The sequence below is a fragment of the Cavia porcellus genome, unplaced genomic scaffold (assembly GCF_034190915.1).
Source record: "Cavia porcellus strain 051 isolate PalLab524CR breed Dunkin Hartley unplaced genomic scaffold, mCavPor4.1 scaffold_14, whole genome shotgun sequence".
NCBI classification, from domain to species: domain Eukaryota; kingdom Metazoa; phylum Chordata; class Mammalia; order Rodentia; family Caviidae; genus Cavia; species Cavia porcellus.
The window spans coordinates 36,755,325-36,770,523 of record NW_026947497.1 but is presented as its reverse complement, the minus strand read 5'-3'; the positions used below and the strand labels follow the sequence as shown (position 1 = coordinate 36,770,523).

The following is a 15,199-nucleotide window of genomic DNA, read 5'->3' as shown; positions in this document are numbered from 1 at the left end:
CTGGAGCTGGGGGTGCTAGACCTTGAATGCTAGCTCCACACCTTACTTTGCAGTGTTGGGCAAATTTATTAACTTACTTTTGCTTTATCTGTAAAGTGGATATAACAATAGTTATAGGAAGATTTAAGTAATTAAATAATTCTGAAATTCTTTAGAAAGAGAGCTCATACATGGTAAATGACCCCTGTTCTTATATCCAAGTTCCAGTTAGGTGAGGCAGTGCTTATCGATACATCCAACCATATAATGTAACAGCTACTTTTCTCTCAATATAGCTCACACAAAGAAGTAAAAACAGCTCATATCTAATATAATTCTATAAGTACAAAATTTTACTAGCATTAATAACACCATCTTTGGTTTTAGCTGAATCTTACTTAATGTGAAAGGTCAATCTCAAGCTGTGAAACCAATCACCAATGGAAGACCAGAGAATGCATGAATGATAATGTATAAACATGCTTTTTTTGTTATTAATTTATAGGAGAAAAGCAGTGTGCTGCTTTAAAAACTATATTCAAAGTGACAGAAAATAATGAAAGGCAATGGGAATTCTATTTGATTAATGTTTATTTATAAAATGACCTTAAATAACTGGGCAAGGTGGCACACGTCTGTAGTTCCAGCACTCGGGAGGTGGAGTTTGAGGATTGTGATAAGTTTGAAGCCAGCCTGGGCTACATAGAAGAGTTTAAGAGTGGCCTGAACTCTGCATAGCAAGACCCTTTCTCAACCCCCCCCCAAAGAACCCCACAAAAATTACATAAATATAACGCATAAGTACTTGTAAGTACAAATAAGTACATCAAATAAGCACTTAGGTTTATTAAAAGTGTTTGTCTATAGAGTATGGGAAATACTGCCATACCACAAATTTTATTTCTTTCTAGAATTTCAGAAGAAGCAATCTTAACCATATTTGGAAAGATTCCTCTTAGAGTCACAGCACCTTTAGGGTATAGGATATAACATCTCTTGTCCGAAGACAACAAAGTAAAACACGCTGCAATATGAACTTGTAAATACTCCCCAAGATGATTGTAAACTGTGTGAATTAGAAACAAGTACTAATAAAATACGGTAAAGTGAAAAACAAGAAAGAAAGAAAGAAAGAAAGAAAGAAAGAAAGAAAGAAAGAAAGAAAGAAAGAAAGAAAAAAGAGAGAAAGACAGACAGACAGACAGACAGAAAGAGAGAGAGAAAAAGAGAGACAGGCCGGCCTAGAGTTCTTGCATGCAGCAAACAGTGACAAAGACCAGACCAGGCCTCCTGTCATGTTGAAGCCAGTACAGGATGACCTCAACCAAAATGAAGTACTATATGGAAAAAACACTCAAAAATAAAATTCACTCTTAGAAATATAAATCAAGAGTTATTGTGAATCAAGAGTGAATGATGAAGTTATATTATTACTAAAAGGTTAACAGAAATTTACTCAGCTCATACTCCCAGTATTTTTCTTTTCTCTTTGGTTGCTACTAAAAGGTAATGACCAAAAAAAAAAAAAAAAAAAAAAAAAATCTCATTTTGAAAAAATGTATATAACAATCTATGGAAATACTTTGTTTGTAATTTGGTGGTCTAGCTACAACTGAGAAACTAGCCTGTGTCACCAGGTATGTGTTTTAGCTGGACTAGAACCTATGAGCATGTCCAAGAAGTTATCAAATGCCACACCGCACCATTTAGAACAGAAGAGACATGAACTAGGCAGACAGGGTCTCTGCTCTCCTGGAGCTGACATTCTAGCTGCAGGTACTGAAAGAGAATAGGCAGAAATGTAAACTTGGTGAGGGTGATGGAGTGGCAGTGGGGAAGCCACTTGAAGAGCGTGAGGAGGGTCTTTCTCTGGCGGCTAAAGCGGCAAGGTATTCCATGCACAGGGAGGAGGCAGTGCAGAGGCTTGAGGAGGGAACGTGGCTGCGGGGAGTGAAGAGACTGAGGAAGTGCAGAAATCATCAGCTAGGCCGCATTCGAGTTTAGCCAGGACCGGGCCTTTCTGAGCAGTACACTAAAGGGAAAAAGGGAGCAAGGAGTGGAGGACAAATGTGAAGGATTGATTGCAATGGCAGAAGATGGAGACTCAGCTGGGCAGGAAGAGGAAAGATGGTTCTAGATCGATAGTAAGGCCCATCCATTGGGATTCTTGATGAGGTTTAAGAAATACTGCAGAGTACATGGGCTGATAAGATGTGGAGGTGGTGCTTCTGAAAGGAGCTCTCTGAGATGATCATCAAGATCAAACAGGCCTCCTGCTGGAGCTGACACTTCACTGGTCATTAGATACGCCATATTTACCCCCTGTCAAGCAAAGCATCAGTAACAATATCCAAACCCATAGTGGCTGTAAGATGGTGATGTATCTTTGAAATGCAGTATCATTGCACCATGTGTTAGCTATACAATTGTAGGCCAGGATCCTGTGAGGGGATGGTTATAGGGCAGGGGTTTGAGGTGCAAAGTTGTCTGGAAACCCTTGCTTGTTGAGAGGCTCATCCTTCCCTACAGTTCTTGGGTACCTGAGGAACATTCTCATGGAGCAGCATCTGTATCACAGGATCTGTTCCTGTACCGCCTGTCTCTTATCTTAGAGCTCTTATAGGCTAGGAACAGCACAGGCCATTCAGAGATCAAAACCAAGAGAGAGTGCTGAAAAATGCGGGTTTTCTTTCATGTAAGTTTTAATATTCTATTTTTTCCATCAACAGATGTTCTATAAAGTTACATACTGTTGGCCCTCTAAATCCACAGGTTCTACATCAACTAATCTGGAAGTAAAAATATTTGAAAGCAAACAAACAAACCTGCCACTATAGTGAATCAGTATACTTTTTTCTTTTTCGTCATCATTCCCTAAACAATATAGCAATGATAACTATTTATATAGCATTCACATTACATTGGGTATAAAAAGTAGTCTAGCACTTTAAGTGTGGGTCCCTAAGCCCCAGAGTGACAGCCCTGTACCAGTCTGTGACTGGTTAGGAACCGGGCTGCACGGTCGGAAGTGCACAGCAGGCAGGCGAGTGAAGCTTCATCTGTGTTTATATGCACTTCCTGTCACTGGCATTACTGCCTGAGTAATGTGTCATGTAGTTCACACAGCTCTGCGAAGACACAGAAGGGGAACACATATCTTCTCTTATACACCAAAGTGACACAGCTTTCTAAAGGCAGATACCTGGCCAGAGGTTTTGAGTTACGACAGCTGCTCCAGAGACTTCTTTAGAAAAACAGTAGCCACAGGCAGCACATTTTCGTGACTCAGAATAGGTCACAAAACTAGATTATTTGTCTGATATATTGAATCTGTTCAATCTGCTTTGGTTTAGAGCTCAGGTGTCAGCCCTAAAGTGTCTGGAAGATGATTGGATCATGGGCGCACTATACTCTTAGTGATTAATTCAATGATGAGTCCTAGCTAACTGTGCTGTTAGGAGCAGGGTCTGGTCAGAAGAGATGCTACAGTGGGATGTGATCTGGAAGGGTATATCCCCTTCCTGGTTGCTCCTTTTATTCTGTCTCTTTTGGACACCATGAGGCGAACAGTTTTTCTCCATGCAAGGCCCCTCCGTTACGCCATTTCTGTGTCTGAGCTTACCAGTCACGGACTTGTAACTTGTAACTGTGAGCCAAAATAAACCTTTTCTCTTTTAAGTTGTGGTTGCCAAGTATTATGTCCAGCAATGAGGAGGATGCCTAAGACAGACTTCTGTATCAGGAATGAGGATGTTGCTATGTATGACAATTATTTAACCACGTACTTTAGAAGCCTTGGGAACTGGCTTGTGAGAGAAGTTTGAAAAGGTTCGGAGATACTAGCTAGAGTGGCTACAGCATACTGTAGCCAAGCTTGACAGGAGATTCTGGTTAGAGCTTAGAAGCACTGAACGCTGATAGAAATTCAGATAGTAAAGCCCAGGTGAAGGAGCTTTCAGTTGGCAACAAGGACTCCACTGGCAGCTGGACTTGAGAAATGTGTGTGGTACTCTCGCAAAAAAATTGTCTACATCTTACTCATGTTCTAAGACTTTGTAAGAGACTTAGACTAAGGATAATCAACTAATTAAGGTAGTAAAGAAAATTTCAGGGAAGCCCAATGTTCAAACTCTGGCATGAGTACAGTCAGAAAAGATGGGGACAAGATGATAAAAGCATAGAGCAGTGACAGCATGTTCAAGTGAGAGAATGAATACAGCATGACAAAAGAGGAGTCCATATTAGGGGAGTGTGGGTTGGGACCAAACCATGTAGGGCTTTGTGGGGCAGATAGGGAGCCATGGAGAACAGTAAAGGAAAACAATAACATGATCTGATTCATTTCTTAGGACTACTGTGGAGGTGGTAAAGACAGTGGACAGGAATCAGAGGAGAGTCAGCAGAGAAACAAGTTTGGGAGGAATGATAATTTAGAAGTTTGCCACCCTCTGGCAGTGTGAACTCAGGTGCCAGATGTGAATGATTTCTGGGGCAGAAATGGTGACACTTAGTGTCTGCCTGGGAAAGGATGCAAGGAGAGGGAGGAGGCAAGGCTGACTGATGGATTCCAGACATGGAGACTAGGGTTGGTGATTGTTACTCCTTAAGACTACAATACAAAGAGATGGGGTAGGCAGATGAAAGCATATAAGTTTCCTCATTGAAGAATGGTGCCAAAGTACATTGGTACCTACATTACTTCAAGGCAACTACATACATTACTTTGTGACTATCTTTATTACTTTATAATTTACTATTGTTCACACAAAGGATAAGCAAATGAACAATTCATTATTCTGTCTGGATAAATATTTTCTAATTATATAAATGGGTTTTTTGTTTTTGTCCCTGTTTTAAGTCAAGTGTTTCTTAACAGAGATATTTTCAAGAAAGAAGAACTGTGTACTTCAAGGTATCACTATTTAATGAAGTTATTAAATGTGGAGTTATTAGTGGAGTTATTTTGTGAACCAAGAAAATAAGTATGTATTTAAACTAATGCTATCCAAGGCTTAAACTGTGCCAAGATGAGGAGGACAGGTAGATTCAGTTATGTCTCATTAAGGGGGAAAATCTCATATGAATCATAGAACCTCAATCACTCATTTTTTCACTTCCTCACTTAATACAATTTGTTGGGTACCTATAATCTGGGAATGTAACAGTAAAGAAAGCAATTAAGGTTCCTATACTCATAAAGCTTATAGCCTAATGGAGGCAAAAACCAGAAAGCATACAGAAGGATATCTATCTATCTATCTATCTATCTATCTATCTATCTATCTATCTATCTGAAAAGCCAAGAAAGAAATCAAATAATGTGCTGCATCTAAGAATAAGCAGGGAGACATATATCAGATTTTTCAAAGAAAGTTTGAATTAAAGAGTCAGATGAGTAATAATCTCAGGTGGGAGGGTCCGCATAGAGACACTGTAAACAGAAAGGACAGGAGGAACTGAGTAAAAGCCAGGGAACGAAGAGGCAGGAAAAGTAGGCAGGGGATGAAATATCAGTTTCACACTGTGGAGGAAGTATTTTTTGCAAGTACTATTTTATATTTAATTGAATAGTATTCTTTGAGCACTTTTAAATCTTGCCCATTTTTGCCATTTGAGCCACTTTTCTGAATATAAAATTAAAAGTTTAGAAAATAAAGCCCACATACTGATACTGTGGTGTGCTGAGCAGACAGACCCATCTTGCTAGAAATTCCTACAAGTGCCGGGAGGGTTGCTGGGATGAAAGATCCAGGTGAGTTCCTCTCCTCACAGCCCTCAGTGGGAGGGAGGGAACCAGTCTCTCTTGAGCTCTCAGGGCAGGAATATAAAGGGCAGGTGCCCCTGCCTTACAGCAGCACAACTCGAGGGGTCCTTTCTGCTCTAGGGCTCCATGGAACCCAGGGAAACCTTTGGGGGGAAGATGTCATCCTATCCAACTTTCTCCTCCCGCCTATAGGTACAGCCCTGTACAACTCTGCATAGAAACCTCGGTCTCAGATTCTGCCATCTAGAGAACCCGACACTAACCAGCCTGTAAATACCTTCTATGCGCTTTCTGTGCGGCCTTTGCAGACAATCTGAGGATCACTGTGCTGGTGATGAGGATGGTGATGAAAAAAAGCTCTTGAGAAGCCTGTATCAGGCTCTATGCCAAGAACTTCATTGTGAATTTAGTTCACTGAATCCTCAAAATATTTTACAATTGGTACCATCACTAACTATTTATTCATCATGATCCTGAAGTTAGGGAAAGTAAGTGACTTGTCTAAGGTCACATGCAGATGAAAGGTAGCACCTAAGTCTATGGTCTGGTGTTACCAAATCGGTGCTTTCAGTCACACACTGCTCCTCTCAGATTCACTCATTTAAGTGGCACATTAAGTTCTGTTCTCCATTACGACAGCTTCCTAAGATTTACAACAAACCAACCGATCAACCAATGAAAACCTTGTTTTACAGTTCATATGCATATAATTAAATTATGTTTTTTATATGCTGTTATGAAAAGCTAAGCTAAAAGAACTTTTTCTGAGTCTTTTAAGATTCAGTTTTTAGATTCTGTCTGGGAATCCTATATTCAGCTAAAAGCAGATTAATATTAATTTAAAAATTAAAAGATGAGAATTTTGTGGTATGAGTCTGTATTTTCAGTCATATATTTTCAATTAGTTGTTTTTTCCCCACAAATATCATTTCTCTCAATTTACCTACCTTACATGAAAATTCACAATTTGATCTATGAAGAAACAAAGGGCTACAAATTGGAGAACTTACCTGTCCAATAATGAGAGGAACCACAACAGTCATAAAAAGTTGAGAAAAAATAGATGTAAAAGGCACAGAAGAGGATGAGCCAAGCTGTAAAAAGAAAGCAGGAGTTACAATTACTTTGAGTCAGTTATGAAGTTTTGTCATTAATTAAACAATGTAATATATGAATTTCATTTCAATAAATTTCTATCACATACATCTTGCTAGTACAGATCAACACAGAGTTCACGGTGTGATTAAACAATGCACTGAATGTTAACCCCCTCGGACTCTGGCCCCTTTGTTTGAACACACCTACCCCACAGTTCATGCCCCTTTCTGAAGTAGTTCTGGAAGTCCTCTTAAATGTTATGGTGCGTCCTCACCCCCCTCATTTACCAAGTCTGGCACTGACTCGGGCTCCTCCCCAAAATCAAAGTGATCATGGAAAGTAAAGGATTTGTTTTGACTCCATTCTGAACATCAAGGTAGTCCTGACAGTGCAACTAAAGATAGTCATGAAAGAAGATGTCTAGAACTGCTTCAGAAAGTGACAGGAATAATGGGCTAAGTGTGGCTGAGGTAAGGGGAAGTATTTTGAGTGGATTAATGACAATGTGTATTATATTGTAGTATTTTCAATTTAAACTTCCACTGTATTTTCTGATCACATCTTGTAAATAAAGTTCTCTATAATTTTCTAAATTTACACAAAATAGACCAGTAAGAACTTTAGAAATGATTTCAACTAGGAGACTATGATAAGGAAAAATGATTTTACTACTGATTCATAACCAGCTTAAATTATTTATTATTAAACATACTTCTGAACAGTAAAATTGTTCTCTATTGTCATATAGCATTATATTCATCTATAATCATAATTTATGATTTTTATTTTATCTGTACGTATCTCATCTGCTTTTCATAACATTATTACTTATGCATTTGAAATAATTTCTAACTTTTTCACTTCTTCAAGTCAAAGACAATGAATATTAGATCCTTTATAATTTATTCTGACACAAGGTCTAGCAAATTGGGAGTCCTAAAACATAACAATGTTTTATTTTTCCAATGTTTATTTTGTATTAGAGTCTGTTTACAGTACAGAATGGTTACATTGCTCTGGGGATTTCATACACATACAGAACACATCTTATTTTTTTATCCCCTTCTCCTCCCTTCCTTCTCTTCTCTCTCACTTTCTTATTCCTCTTCCCTTATTAAAAAAGATTTATTTTCCTATTTGCTATTATCTGCCTTTTATTTTTCTCTTCATATTCTGAGTTTCTCCAATAAGAGAAATAAGATAATATAATAAGAGAAATAAGATGTGATATTTAAGCTGACTCATTTTACCTAACATCATGGTCTCAAAGTTTTATGCGTCTTCATGGCACAGTGGTATTCCCTCATCTATAAATTCCACATTCTAAAATTTCAATATACTTCTCTTAAACTTGTATTCCTTGACATGGTTCATAACTCCTATTTTCTCTCCTCCTTTGTTTTTTGGATTCTTTCTTGGCTACAGTTGCAATCTGGGGTTCATGAAGATTCCTGCAGGACAGGAGTGTTTAACCACGCACAATTGCACGCTCACTATCCCCAGCCGCCAAGGAAGTGCTCATCTTCCCATGAACTTTGTGATGCTTTTCAATATCTCTTTCCAGCTTTCAAATCTCTCTGGACAAACCAGAGCCTCATTCACAAAGGTTTGCCTGTTTCTGGAGTTCTGATGCAGCAAGGTTCTCCCAAACCATCAGTAATCATCTCCCTGGCTCTGGAAGATTACTACTCACCTTGCCTGTATGGATCAAACCCAATTTTCAGATTTCCTACTCTTACTTAAAATTGGAACTAATGTTGGACAATGACTCTGTGAAAGGATACTGCAGCTGTGATGACTGAGGTACGAAGTATCAAATCAAATATTTAGATCAGTGAAGTCATCATCTCAGGGTGAAATGATGAGGGATCAGTGTCTTCATTAACCCTTACATAAATACCAGAATATTTTCTCTGTCCTTTATGTCTGTGAAAGTCCTGTCCCCATACTCAAGACCAACCTCTGCGCTCAAAATACTGTGAGTGTATCTGCCCACTGTGGCCTGGTGGTCAATGCTACCCACTTCCATGCCGACCCTGCTATCAGCCAAACCCCCAAACTGCAGCCTCCGGCCACAACTAATGAAAATAAAGAAATGAAGGAAGTCAAGCAGAAAAAGTTAAATGGATGCAGGACAGGACTCTTGGAGTACCAATTGTTAAGTAGTTATTAGGTGTTTGTTTTTATGCAAAATCACAGTTTTAAATGCTAACAATTACACTCCATTTTATAACAACTATGGTCTTGTAGTATAAGTTGCTTAATACATATATGCTCTCCTCAGATATTAACCCTAAATTTGTTCTTGGGGCAAGGATTGAGACAAAGAAAAAATGGATTTTACAGTGAAATTAAGGCACTGGATGTACAGAAATGTAAACATTAAGGAATAAAGGTCTCATGCTCAGAGCGCCATTCAGGAGGTTTACAATGTTCGGAGAAAGGCAGCAGGATTCAGAGTGATAACCGTCATGTGGAAGGTGACAGCTCTTACCTGGAGTCTCATGTGTCTCTAGCTCCTTTTTCTACCTCAACTCTACAAATGGTTTAACTTTTTAAAATGAATAGCCATACGAAGCTATGTTCCCTAATCAGCACAGACAAATAAAACAACATTCATTTCAACTTTAGGATCAGAAAAATCTGTATTTTAACCTCTTCCTTCATCACATCGTAGATGACTGGCATATTAAATGCCTGGAAACTTCACTTTCCTTTGGCACAGTGGAACAAGGCGCTGGGTTAGGAGGAGGTTGTCCATGACCACCAGTATCCCTTTATCACTGAGAATGCCTGGGACTTCTGAGCCACTTGGTTGGAAACACAGGTTACAGCTGCCCTCCTATAAAGTTTTGCCAGATCACAGGACTAGGCAAGCTGACCAGGGATGTCATTAACTGGGCACCCAGAGCCAGAAGAGGGATGGCAGGGATTCTGCGGGGGAAGACCCACAGGGCAGCTTCCTTACTATGGAAACCTTACTACTAGAAAGAAAGGAAACCTTACTACTCGAGTCTAATTTGGCCTACGTCTTTTCTTTTGAATTGGCTATCAGACCTGTCACTGTGGTCAGTGTGAAGATGCAGAGGTACCCCTGGGAAAGTTTCTGATGCTATGAAGTGGGCCCTGGCATCCAGAAGAAAGAAGAGCAAGCATCTGGCATAGGGCAGCACAAGAGAACATAACTCACAAAGTACAAGACACAGTCATTTTGTATGCAGGGTTGATCTTAACTAAAGCAGAAAGAAATATGCTGCCTAGGATATTTGCTTCTTCTTATTTTAATGAGGAAACTGTTGTGCTTTCTATTGTGAAGACAAACGGGCTTAAGAGAAGCATCAATAACTTGCAGGTAAAGTCTGCGGGTTCACAGTCAGCTCATATCAAGCAAGTGCTCTGGGCTTCACTGAACTACCTGCAGATTTAGACAATATGTCTCGTACAGCCAGCCTGTGCTTTATGATGTGACAGATTAAACAAATAACCCACTCATCAGCTGATTTACAGTAGAAACACAGTACTTTAAAGCAGAAAACTTAAGAGTAGGTTGGCATGCTGGTTTTAATATCTTATGCTTACTCATGAAAATTCAGTATAGGGGAATTCAGGACTTTTGTGTCCAGTTGTTCCACGAGTCCTTCCTTTGAGCCAGGAAATGTTCTAGGTGCTGGGGATGGAACAGTGGACAGAGCATACTTGCCTATCACATGGAATGCCCACCTGGGAATGTCATCTTCCTTCCTTATAACTGTAAACATTCTAGTCCTCTTCCAAGACACCATTTTAGTAACACTTGCTTAGGAACGCTTTTCACAGCTTCCTTCCGAAGTGCTGACTTGCCCCCTGTCTTTTTTGTGAACCACTGCTGTCTGGTTTCCACTGTATTTTTCAGAATTCTTGGTTGTTTTTCTTTACCAATCTGTCTTTCTCAGAGTCTGCATGCTCCCCAAAGTCAGAACACGTATCTTGTTCATGTTTTACATCCAGAGCAATGAACATCTGGAGGGCTAGTTAAACACACATTGCTTGGTCCCATCCTCAGTTTCTCATAGAGAAAGCTCATAGAGCATGGTGGGAGATGGCAAAATTCACATTTTTCACATGTTGCTGGTGCTGCAGAGCTGGGTTTACAATTTGAGAACCACTAATCTAGTGCATAGTAGGTGCTCAATGAAAGTGTGTCAGTTGATGAATCACTCTGATTTACAGGTAGAAAAGGAGGCTTGGTAGTGTTTCCTTTCCATACTTCCAACTTTATTCAGGAAAGTTACAAAATCCTACTTAGTTCACAGACTTGAGGAAAGATCAGACTGTCCTCACCCAGTTGTGTCCCACAACTACAACAGCAGCCCTGATGGTGAGTGCTGAGTGATTAATCCTCACAGCGATGCCTTGAGGTGAGCTTAATTATTACCCCATTTCCATGCCAGGCAACAGTGCCACAGAACAGTCAAACAACTTGGGCAAGGGTTCCCAGAAAGGGATAGTACCAGCATCCAAACCAGAAGTATAGTTCCAGAGCCCTCACATGGCATCTTGAGAGCCCCGTGCCTATTAGTGATAAGACACAGAGCACTGAGAAGGTGGAACGGGACAGAAGCAAAGCCCAAGCTGGGCTTTTGTTTTTGTCACTGTGTGAGAGAAAGGGAGAAAGAGTGTGTGTGTGTGTGTGTGTGTGTGTGTGTGTGTGTGTACACAGAGAACCCTTTCACAACTGAGGGTCCTGATTTGGACCAAGGACACAGAAAATTATTAGAGTGACTTTTTTGCACAGTCCCAAGGATGGCAGGTAAGCAGCACCAGAGGACGACCAGGGAGACATTAATTAATTAATTAATTTTAGGTACTAGGAATTGAACTTACGACCTCATGCTTGCCAGGCAAGCGCTGTGCCACTGAGCTACATCCCTGCCCGAGACATTAAACTAATACATGCAATGAGTGCCTTTGCACACTAGGGCTGAATTCTCCAACCTGGCAAAGAAAGGCTGAATGGAAGCAGGACTAACTGCCATCAATCCAGTTAATTTGGAAACTATTTCATTTGGGAAGAACCTGGAGTCCGGTCAGTCAAATACCATGGAGCCAAACTAATAGAATCAGAAAGACAAGTGACAATTGGGATGCAGAGACGCTGACTGCCTGCAGAACCACAGTTATCAACTGACCGTTAGGAAACAGATGGTGCGTTTTCAATCACTGCTGTAAGTGAGCTGACCTGTAAATTGTCATTAATGTACCAGGTCTTCTCTCGCTCTGCTGTGTAATCGGCCTTTTATCTCCTATCAGGGAAACCCATTAGCCACAGGCATCACCACTATTTGTGTCTCTTCTCAGCTATTAAAACATTATTGCATTAAATAATTCACCCTTGATGACTGGTCTTCACTTTCATTAACACCACATACGGAGAAAAAATAAGAACAGATATTTAAATTTATACTGCAGAGTGGCCAATGTGAAACCACTTTTGCTAGAAAGCCAGGAAGCAGCAGTTTCAGACACAGGGCAGGGTTTGTTCCCTTCTTGCCCAATTTCTATCCTCCCTGTCTCATGACAGAGCCCAGCCCTGGGACCAGGAGGGAGAGAGGCACCTGCTTACTACTAGGTCTAACTTTTCGGTAACTACTTTCTGGTAGACGCACAAATAAATATCCATGTCTTCTTTCTGTCATAAAGACTAGCATTCAGGCCGGAAAAGGAAGAATCTCCCCAACCCCTACCAGAATGGTCTCTTTTACTATTTTATTTCTTTTTTTCCTGTTATTCTTATATCTCACAGGGATATATGCAAGCTAAATTGATTATTTATACAACATTGTTTAATTAGATACATCAGCAACTCAATGTTAAAATGACTGTGATTTTTACCAACATTAGGAATATGGCTGTTAAACAGCCATTTTCATTAACTGCATGCATTCAAACTAGAATTTGTCCACTGCACAAAAAGTGTAGAATTTAGTAGAAGTAATCTTTTTATAGCTAAATGCATGAGAGATAAAGCACAAAATAGGCTTTTACAGTCTTTTTAAAAAGATTAAAACACTATAAAATATAGCTTTACTTCTGTTTATGTTAATCTTTTTTTCAGCTTTACTGATGTATAACTGATGAAAACTATTCATTTAAGGTGTACAAACGATGCTTTTGTGTATACACGCTGTGAAATGGTTACCACAACCAAGCTACTTAACATTTCCAGCACCTTCTGTGATTTCCTTTTTATGTGTACGGTAAGAATACTTAAAATTTAATCTGTTAATACATTTAACCATGCAATAAATTATTATTAACTGGAGTCACCACAGTATAATTAGGTTTCTAGAATTTATTCATTTAAAAACTGCGTTTGTCCTCAGCTCTCTTATCCCTCAAAGGCTAGGAATGAATTTCCTATTCTGCTTTTGTGAATTTGAATTTTCTAGATTCCTCCTTCATACAAGTTATGTCACACAGTATCTGGCTTATTTTACTTTTCTTAATGTCTTCCAGGTTCATGTGTGTTACATACTGATTTAAAATATAAAATGAAAATTCCACCTTTTAATAACTTTGATGGAAACTACTCTTTTATTTCATGTATTTATTCATTTTTTGTGGTGTTGGTGATTGAACCCAGGGTCTTGTGTGCACTAAGTAGGTACACTACTGAGCTACATCCACCACTCATGGAAATTTAATGTCTACAATCATGGGTTCTGGTTATTCAAACCACAAAGGCCAGTGAAATGTGCCCAAATGAACTATAAGTTGGCTTCTGTTAACCCAAAGGGAAACCTTGCAGGACACAGACGGCTAGAGGCAGAGGTACTCAAAGTAATCTAGGAGTGAACTTTTGTTCTCTATTCCTTCACCAAAAAATTGATCTTGCCAATCTGGATTCTGGATCAGGAACCAAAGAGCCTGCTAAATATTCCCGTGAATACAGCAAATGTTTGTATTGCTCCGAAGGATGCTCTAGGATTGGGTACCCACAAGACGGGGTGTAGCCAGGAAGCAGCGGCTTTCCACTCCAGGGAAGCCACCTGCTTGGGGACCATGCTCAGTAGCTGGTGCTGGAGGTGGGCCACAGGGCAACAAGAAGCCACACTAAGGTGATGCTTACCCCACCTAGCTTACCCCACTCAAGTCTGCAGGGAACTGGCATCTTTGAGTCCTTAAGAAGGGAGAAGGGAGTTAATCAATGTCACTTCTGTCACCCCTGCAGCATTTAAAATCTGCTCACTATTGCTATTCCCTACTTTCCCTCTCCCTTACTCATTTAATAGGGTATATATGGGGTGATCCTGGCATGAGCTCTTGTAACAGGGTACACAGATTATTTTGCTTCACAAAATTCTCTCTACTTGAGAACAACCTCTGTGTGATTTACACACATGGCAAGAAGAGAAGCTACTCTCAGCTTCGAGAAAGCATTATCTTCTCTTGTTTTAGAAACAAACATTTTCAGGCACGAGGTAGAAAAGCAGTTCAGTGTGAAGTAACTGGAATAACCAGATAGCTAGTTCCTATTCACGTGTTTTATGATTGTTATTAACATTTCCTACATCTCATGCACATATAACCATTAATTATGCACCCATAATTGGGAACACATTATAAAAGTAATCAGAGTATTATGCATGACATTAATGGCTGTATACACTGCTTTTGTTTATAGTGAAGAGATCAAGAGTTGAAGAATTTTCTATCGCAGGCAGCCAATTACTGGGGAAACTAGTAATGATGGTAGACACACAGGCTGCCCAGATCTTTCTCTCACTGACCCAGACTTCCCCCTTTGATGAAATCCTATTAAACTTAGACTGAATCACATAGTTCTTCCTCTCATTTTATTTCATGTTCTTTACTCTTGCTTATCCAAGTAAGCTTTAAGTTTCTTCAAGGAAATAATTATACCTTATTCTTTTTTGTCTCACCCACATTACCTAGATTACAGTGAGTAGTAATAATACATCTTAAAACAGTGTCTCCTAAGAGGCAGACTTTATAAGTACCACCTACAAGCATCGCTTAGGTAAGAATGCCTGTGTTGGAAATGGTCTGTGTCCTTCCCCCTGTGCAGTCTCAACTGAGATAGGAAACCTCTTTGAATCTAAATTTTCTCATACAATGTGAGGTTAATATCCACCTGTAGGGGTAGCTAAGCTTGTCACAGGGGATTATGCATAAAGTACCCATAATAGTTACTCAACAAACATTATTCTACCTTCCTGCAAAAATAAGATTTCTGATACAGTGTTAGAAGCATTCAAAACAGTCAGATTTAGGAATCACTGAAATGGAAACTAACAGAAGCGACAGATCAGCGACCCATAAGGTGAAACTAGGAAGAGAGCCTGGTATATATGCACT

General features: G+C 39.6%; 1 protein-coding gene across 6 annotated transcripts in view; it reads right to left on the bottom strand.

The window, feature by feature from the left end:
• Slc10a7 (solute carrier family 10 member 7) overlaps positions 1-15,199 on the bottom strand; it is a 241,857-nt gene that overhangs the window by 40,801 nt on the left and 185,857 nt on the right. For all 6 annotated transcript variants that reach the window (XR_010051476.1, XM_013160396.3, XM_013160398.3 and 3 more), the window contains one exon: positions 6,754-6,837. Coding sequence is in view for 4 of the 6 variants with exons in the window: in XM_013160396.3 (XP_013015850.1) it covers positions 6,754-6,837 (84 nt within the window). In the remaining 2 variants the exon portion in view is untranslated. Of the gene's footprint in view, positions 1-6,753; positions 6,838-15,199 lie in introns of those variants that run through there.